Consider the following 6000-nt stretch of genomic DNA (forward strand, 5'->3'; position numbering starts at 1 on the left):
TCTCTGCCCTAAGCTGTCTAGTCTCTTCATACCTAGTGATTCCATGCTCTGCATCTTTCCTCAGAAAGTCCTCCCTCTCCTTTAAAGGGATAAAGATGACCTTCCTGATCTTTCAGATTCCCCAGATGGCTCTCTCCCACCTTTATACTCTGCCACTACCCCCACTCTTGACTGTGAAATCCAAATGGGAAGAAGGTCCTGTTTGCCAAAGTGCACCCATAAAGCAGAGCAAAGCACAATAAATTTATTGTGTTTCCCACCCAACTCAGGGGTACAGGGGCCTCGTTCATCTCTCTCCAAGCACTGTGCCCTGGTGTGGGTTCTCTCTGAACTCCAGAACATTTCAGCCCCCTTTTGAGACAAAGTACGTCCCTTCATGCCCAGATCCTAGTGAGACATGCATCCCAAGACTCACTCCCTCCTCCCTCTCTCTCTGAACTCCAGCTGCTGCAGGCCCTCCAAGAAAGGAAAGGTCCTGAGCCAGGCTATTTTGGTATCTGGGGTGGGCACCCACAGGGCTAAGGTTACCCTGGTATGTTAAGGGCTCCCTGGGACAGGACTATATAACCCCAGAGGGATCATAGCAGACTGACTGTCTGCTACTTTCCAGCCTTTCCCCCAGGTGACTGAAGACATGGTGAGAATCCCCAAGCCCCTGCCCAGACCCCTCAGACCTCAGGGCAGCCTCCCCTTTGAAAGAAGGTAGCTGGTTCCCTGTCCATCAAGAGGAAAAAAGATGAATCCTCTCTTTCTCATTATCACTAATAGGGAGCATACAGAATGTTGGCCTAAAGGACCCAACCAAGGATAATCCACTCAGACACTCCACTCACAGGAGCCCAGTCCCTCTCAAAGCATGCTTTCTGCACTCCATCTTCCAAAAAATCCCCTGGGACCAAGTAGGCACGGATTCCCACTCATTTCATAAATGAGAAAGTAGTTTCATACAGAATGAATGAGTGAATCAGGGTCATACAGGAAGTCTGGGACTCAGAGGAGGTAGGCTCAGGGCACAAAGAGTAGGAACCTTCCACTTGCTTCCACTTGTTCGGTAGGATGGAGGTGTGGGACTCAAGGGCTACAGAGAGGAATTTGGGGATGCAACCCACGCAAGTACCCTCAGCAAAGAAGTCATGAAGAGAGGGAAGCCTAGAGTCAGATGAGTTGCTTTACAAAAATGGATTCAAAGAAACCTAAATCTAATCCATTGCCTCTAGAGAATATTAGGATCTGGCCCATGAGTCTCTTTGCCCAACCCTCACCCCCCAGGCACCCAAAAAGGCCAAGAGAAGGGCAGCGGCAGAGGGCGGAAGCTCCAATGTCTTCTCAATGTTTGACCAGACTCAGATCCAGGAGTTCAAGGAGGTGAGTGAAGGCAGAGGGAAGACTGAAGGCTGATCAAAGGCAACCCCCGCTGCTGCCCTCCTCTCCCCATGCCCCAGAAAGTGCACCTGTTTTAGTGGGAGGAAAAGGGTTTAGAATTCCTTACTCCCCTCCCTTTTTGGCATGTTGTAAGAGGACAGCTGGCTGGGAGCCAGAATTTGATCTGCCTGGAGTAAGGATGCTAAAGCCTGGCCATGGGGGACCTCTTTCCTGCCCCTGTCCTCTACAGGCCTTCACAGTAATTGACCAGAACCGTGATGGCATTATCGACAAGGAAGACCTGCGGGACACCTTTGCAGCAATGGGTAAGCCCTGCCCTCTCCCCACCCCCCCCCACCCCCGCACCTGTAAAGATCCAAGGCTGTAGAGTCTAGGGAATTCAGCAGCTTTGGGAGCCAGCCCTGCTGGCTCCACCCTGGGCCTCAGTCTACCCAGATGAAAAATAGGTGTGATGATCTGAATTTATGAGCATTACCCTCTGGTCCCAGGACCTCACTCCAGCCCATGCTTCCCCCACCCCACTCCAGGGCGCCTCAATGTGAAGAATGAAGAACTAGATGACATGATGAAGGAAGCCAGCGGTCCCATCAACTTCACTGTCTTCCTGACTATGTTTGGGGAGAAGCTTAAAGGTGAATGAAGTGTCCTGGGTCCGAACTCCCAGTTGCCCTTTCCTGGACCTTTCAGGGAGAGACCCTTCAGGGATCCTTCAGCTTCATTTGCCCTCTCACCCCAGGTGCCGACCCTGAGGATGTGATCACTGGAGCCTTCAAAGTCCTGGACCCTGAGGGGAAGGGAACTATCAAGAAGCAGTTGTAAGTAATTCCCTCCAGCTGCTCAGCCTCTGAAATCCTCCTTAAATTCCTACCAAGGGTTAGGCATTGCCAGGGATACAGGAGAAATAAGGACTGTGGATTAGGATTACATTTTCACAGCACATATCGGGAGAAGGGCAAAAGTAAGGAAACCTTTTGTGTTTGTGAGTGTTCAGAAGATCACTGGAGGCATCTAGAAAGACCCCGGTTTTCAAGGCGAAACTGGGAATAGCAACAAGAATGAGGTGGGAGTAGAAAGAATTTACAAGGCCCAATCCCAATTCCTCCCATGTCACCTCTCTCCAGCTTGGAGGAGCTACTAACCACCCAATGTGACCGCTTCTCCCAGGAAGAGGTGAGTGGGAGAGGGGCCTGGGAGAGGGGAGCCTAAGGAACCGGTAGGAGACCCAGCCGTGCAATCCTTCCCCAGATCAAGAACATGTGGGCAGCCTTTCCTCCTGACGTGGGCGGCAACGTAGACTACAAGAATATCTGCTACGTCATCACGCATGGCGACGCCAAGGACCAGGAGTAGAGGACCCTTTTAAGGCCTCCACCAGCCATAGCCTTCCTGCCAGTCCGCCCTCCACCCTGAGTCCTAATAAAATTGAACTGGTCTTTGTTTCTTATCCTCGGCACCTTCAGTGTGATATTCGGAGGGACTCAGGTGGGGAGGGTGAGCTGAAACACTGCTGGCACAAAGTGAGTGCCCAACAAGCTAAGTAAGGCCTGGATCAGGCGGCTGCACGCGCTTATTCCCACCAGGAAAGAGAAGACGTTTGGCCTCGGGAAATTTAGTTTTTATAGAAGATTCAGTTCGGATGCAGAGGGGCAGGGCGAGGATGGAGTTCTCAGGGAATGGGCTGAAAGCTCGGGCTCCGGAAGTGGTGGGGGGCGGGGCGGGGTGAAAGGCAGGACTGTTAACTCTGGGGTTGGGAGAACCTGTTAGCTCGAGAACCCGGTGCCAGGGGAGCCTGGGGCTCGGGGACTGGACAAGAGACGGACCGAAGGCGGAGCCGGGGTAAAGCTCTACCCCGGCGGGGGCCTCAGAGAGCGTCCGACTGTTCGCCTTGAGCGTGGCTCTGCTGCATCTGGGCCTGCATCTTCTCCAGCATCTCTTGCATGCGACGCAGCTGTGTGGGGCAAGGTTGCAGGCTGTGGGACTGGGCGAAGCCAGAGAGGGACTTCGTCGAAGAGGACGGGGGAGGTGAGGTGTTTGCTCACCTCTTCGTCTTTTTCGCGGATTAACTTCTCTGTCTCAGCCAGAGGCAGCACGGGCAGCGGGATCTCTGTGACGCTCCGGCGGGAAAGCTTACTAAGGGGCGACGAAAAGGAACAAATTAACAGGGAGACCTGTGGTTGTGTGGGTCACAACTGTGAGGCCAGGTCTCAAGGAGGTTGGTCTCGAGGAGGCGTGCCCTTGCCTATGAGGTTAGGGCCTTAAGCAAAGTGGGTAGGGAAAGACTGGGTGAGAGGTCTGGAGGTGAAGGCGGGGTCGTGGATGTTGTGAGGGCCAGGCTTTGGAAGCACCTAGGAGTCAACTCCGGATCTCACCTGCGGCTGGCTCGATCGCGTGCTCCTGGTCGGGCTAGGCTCTGTAGGCAGTGGGCCCGGTAGCCCTCATAGAGCCGATCGTGTGTCACCTCCTTAAGGTCCTGCAAGTGTGTCTGCACCAGCATCCGCCGCAGGTTCAGGAAATCACAGTGATGTGGATTCTCCACTGGGGGATGGACCACGTGCGTGCCTCAGGACACTGGGTTGAGTCTTCCCTCAGTCCTGCCCCCGCTCTAGTGGAGGGTCCTCGCTCTGCTGCTCAAGGACCTCCAAGACCAGAGCTTGCCCCATCATCACATGTTGGGTTCGGTTGACTTGGAGGTGGCCTGGGCTCCCTGCTGGCCTCAGAACCCGTGCCCAACCTTACCTTCCACGGTACCCCAGGGGTAGCGGCGTCCCCTCACTGGTCGGGCCTTGCTGTCTCTCACTACCTCACATGAGCCAACAACTGCGAAAGGGATGCTCTCCTAGAGGGCAGTAGTCAGGGATCACCTCCAAGGCAGGAACCTCTGTTTAGCTTCCGCCTCCACATCTGCCTGCTCTGCATCTCCACCCCTTTCTCCCTTGCCTCTGCACCTTCATCTCTGCATCCTGCCTCTTGAAGTCTTCATCCTCATCAGAATCACAATCGGGGAATGGATAGATGTTGATCTCCTCCTCCTTCAACTGGTCCCGAATCTTGGAGAAAACAGGTATAGAGAAAGTGAGAATCACGGAGACTGTGAGCAACAGACATTGCTTGGCCAGAGACAGATTCAGATACATATACTGGGTAGTTAGAGACAGGAAGACATAAAAGACAGAGATGGTGAGAAATGAACGTGCAGGATGACCAAAAACAACATCCCAGCGATAAGCTCTGGCTGGTGTGGTTCAGTGGACTGAGTGCTGGCCTATGAACCGAAAAGTCTTCAGTTAGATTCCCAGTCGGGGCAATGCCTGGGGTGCCGGCCAGGTCCCACCTGGAGGAGTGCCCGACTGATGTATCTTGCACATCAATGTTTTTCTTCCTCTCTTTTCTCCCAACCCCTCTCTCTAAAAATTAATTAATTAATACATAAAAAATTTTCGTAATCCCAGTGATAATGAGACAGACATAGATGGTGGAAAACTGAAACAAAGAAACCCTAACAGAGAAGGTGGAGGCCTGGAAAGATGCTAAGATGAGGCAGATACCAAAATACCAGGAGACAGGCATAAGCAGAAACAGTGACAGATGACTCTGAAGACACTGGTGGGTGGGGGTCATCATTCTATGCCTCTACCCTCAGACAGGCCTTAGCTAAGCATGCAGCCGAGAGATTCTATTTTAAGCCTCCAGAGACAGCTCCCTCAGGCAGCTTACTACCTACCTTCCTCAGAAACTTTCTCTAGGGCAGTGTAGGGTGACAGAAGAAAATAAAGGTGGGATTAAGTGGTAATGAAAAGAGACTTGACCTAGGGTGGTAAACATACAATATACAGATGATGTACTGTAGAATTGTATACCTGAAACCTATATAATTTTATTAATGTTACCTCAATAAATTCAATTAAATAAATAACTTTGAGGGGAAAAATAAAGAAACTTTCTTTAATAATCTAGCATTACACATCATGCTCCAAGAAGTCCACCCCAAGATCAAAGAAGTGAAAGCTGAGTTCAGGTTTAATCATCACTTTGGCTTCATGTAGCACCAAAGATCAGAAGTCACCACGCACCTTCTGCTTGAGGGCCTGGGTTTCCCTAGGCATCAGAGCATCTGCTTTGCCAATGACTGGAATGATATTGACCTTCTCATGCACCGCTCGGAGGAAGGCCACATCTAGGGGCCGGAGCCTACACCCAGGGATTTGTCAGGGTTTGATCTCAAGGTACAGAGGCACCCCCCCAAACCTTCCCCAAATGCCCCAACCCCCAGGGTGCCCCCCAGACCCCCGGCCAAAGGGTGAGATGAAGTAGAGGCAGCAGTGGACACGGGAATCCTGGATGTTCTTCCGGTTCAGGCCACTCTCATCCCTAAGATACTGCTCAAATTGTTCCTCAATGAAGCGCACCACGGGCAGCCAGCTGAGGTGTGGAGAGAGCTTGTGGTCAGAGATCAGGAGCCACATGGGGAAGGGGGCAAGGCTAGCCAGGGCTGTGGGGGTGGAAAGTAGTTTCTTTGTCTTCAACCAAAGAAATTAGGAAAATGTCAGGGTCATAAGTGAGATGCCAGGAAGCACAGGGCATGCTAGGCCACATGGCCATCAGAAACAGGCCCCCTAC

At 52.2% G+C, this 6000-nt stretch overlaps 2 protein-coding genes across 2 annotated transcripts in view; one reads left to right on the top strand and one right to left on the bottom strand.

Annotated features, from left to right (window-relative positions):
• Positions 1-550: 550 nt before the first annotated feature.
• Positions 551-2827, top strand: MYL11 (myosin light chain 11). The gene is made up of 7 exons (XM_090277592.1): positions 551-637; positions 1270-1365; positions 1613-1688; positions 1911-2015; positions 2120-2198; positions 2505-2553; positions 2629-2827. Exons 1-7 carry the CDS (start codon positions 635-637, stop codon positions 2731-2733), a joined length of 513 nt encoding a protein of 170 aa, XP_090133718.1. The 5' UTR covers positions 551-634; the 3' UTR covers positions 2734-2827.
• A 155-nt stretch (positions 2828-2982) lies between these two features.
• SEPTIN1 (septin 1) overlaps positions 2983-6000 on the bottom strand; it is a 4174-nt gene continuing 1156 nt past the window's right edge. The window contains exons 5-11 of the mRNA XM_090279383.1: positions 5668-5802; positions 5454-5571; positions 4329-4430; positions 4120-4219; positions 3753-3918; positions 3423-3513; positions 2983-3331 (exon numbers count right to left, since the gene is read on the bottom strand). Coding sequence (XP_090135509.1) covers positions 3245-3331; positions 3423-3513; positions 3753-3918; positions 4120-4219; positions 4329-4430; positions 5454-5571; positions 5668-5802 — 799 coding nt within the window. The 3' untranslated portion in view covers positions 2983-3244. The remainder of the gene's footprint in view (positions 3332-3422; positions 3514-3752; positions 3919-4119; positions 4220-4328; positions 4431-5453; positions 5572-5667; positions 5803-6000) is intronic.

Source organism: Furipterus horrens, unplaced genomic scaffold (genome assembly GCF_987537825.1).
Source record: "Furipterus horrens unplaced genomic scaffold, mFurHor1.1.pri manual_scaffold_5, whole genome shotgun sequence".
NCBI lineage: Eukaryota > Metazoa > Chordata > Mammalia > Chiroptera > Furipteridae > Furipterus > Furipterus horrens.

Excerpts from the sequence above, each read along its gene's own strand:
- MYL11 (XM_090277592.1), top strand. Across the intron at positions 2,199-2,504 it reads GGAACTATCAAGAAGCAGTT|CTTGGAGGAGCTACTAACCA; the intron begins GTAAGTAATTCC and ends ACCTCTCTCCAG. Across the intron at positions 2,554-2,628 it reads ACCGCTTCTCCCAGGAAGAG|ATCAAGAACATGTGGGCAGC; the intron begins GTGAGTGGGAGA and ends ATCCTTCCCCAG.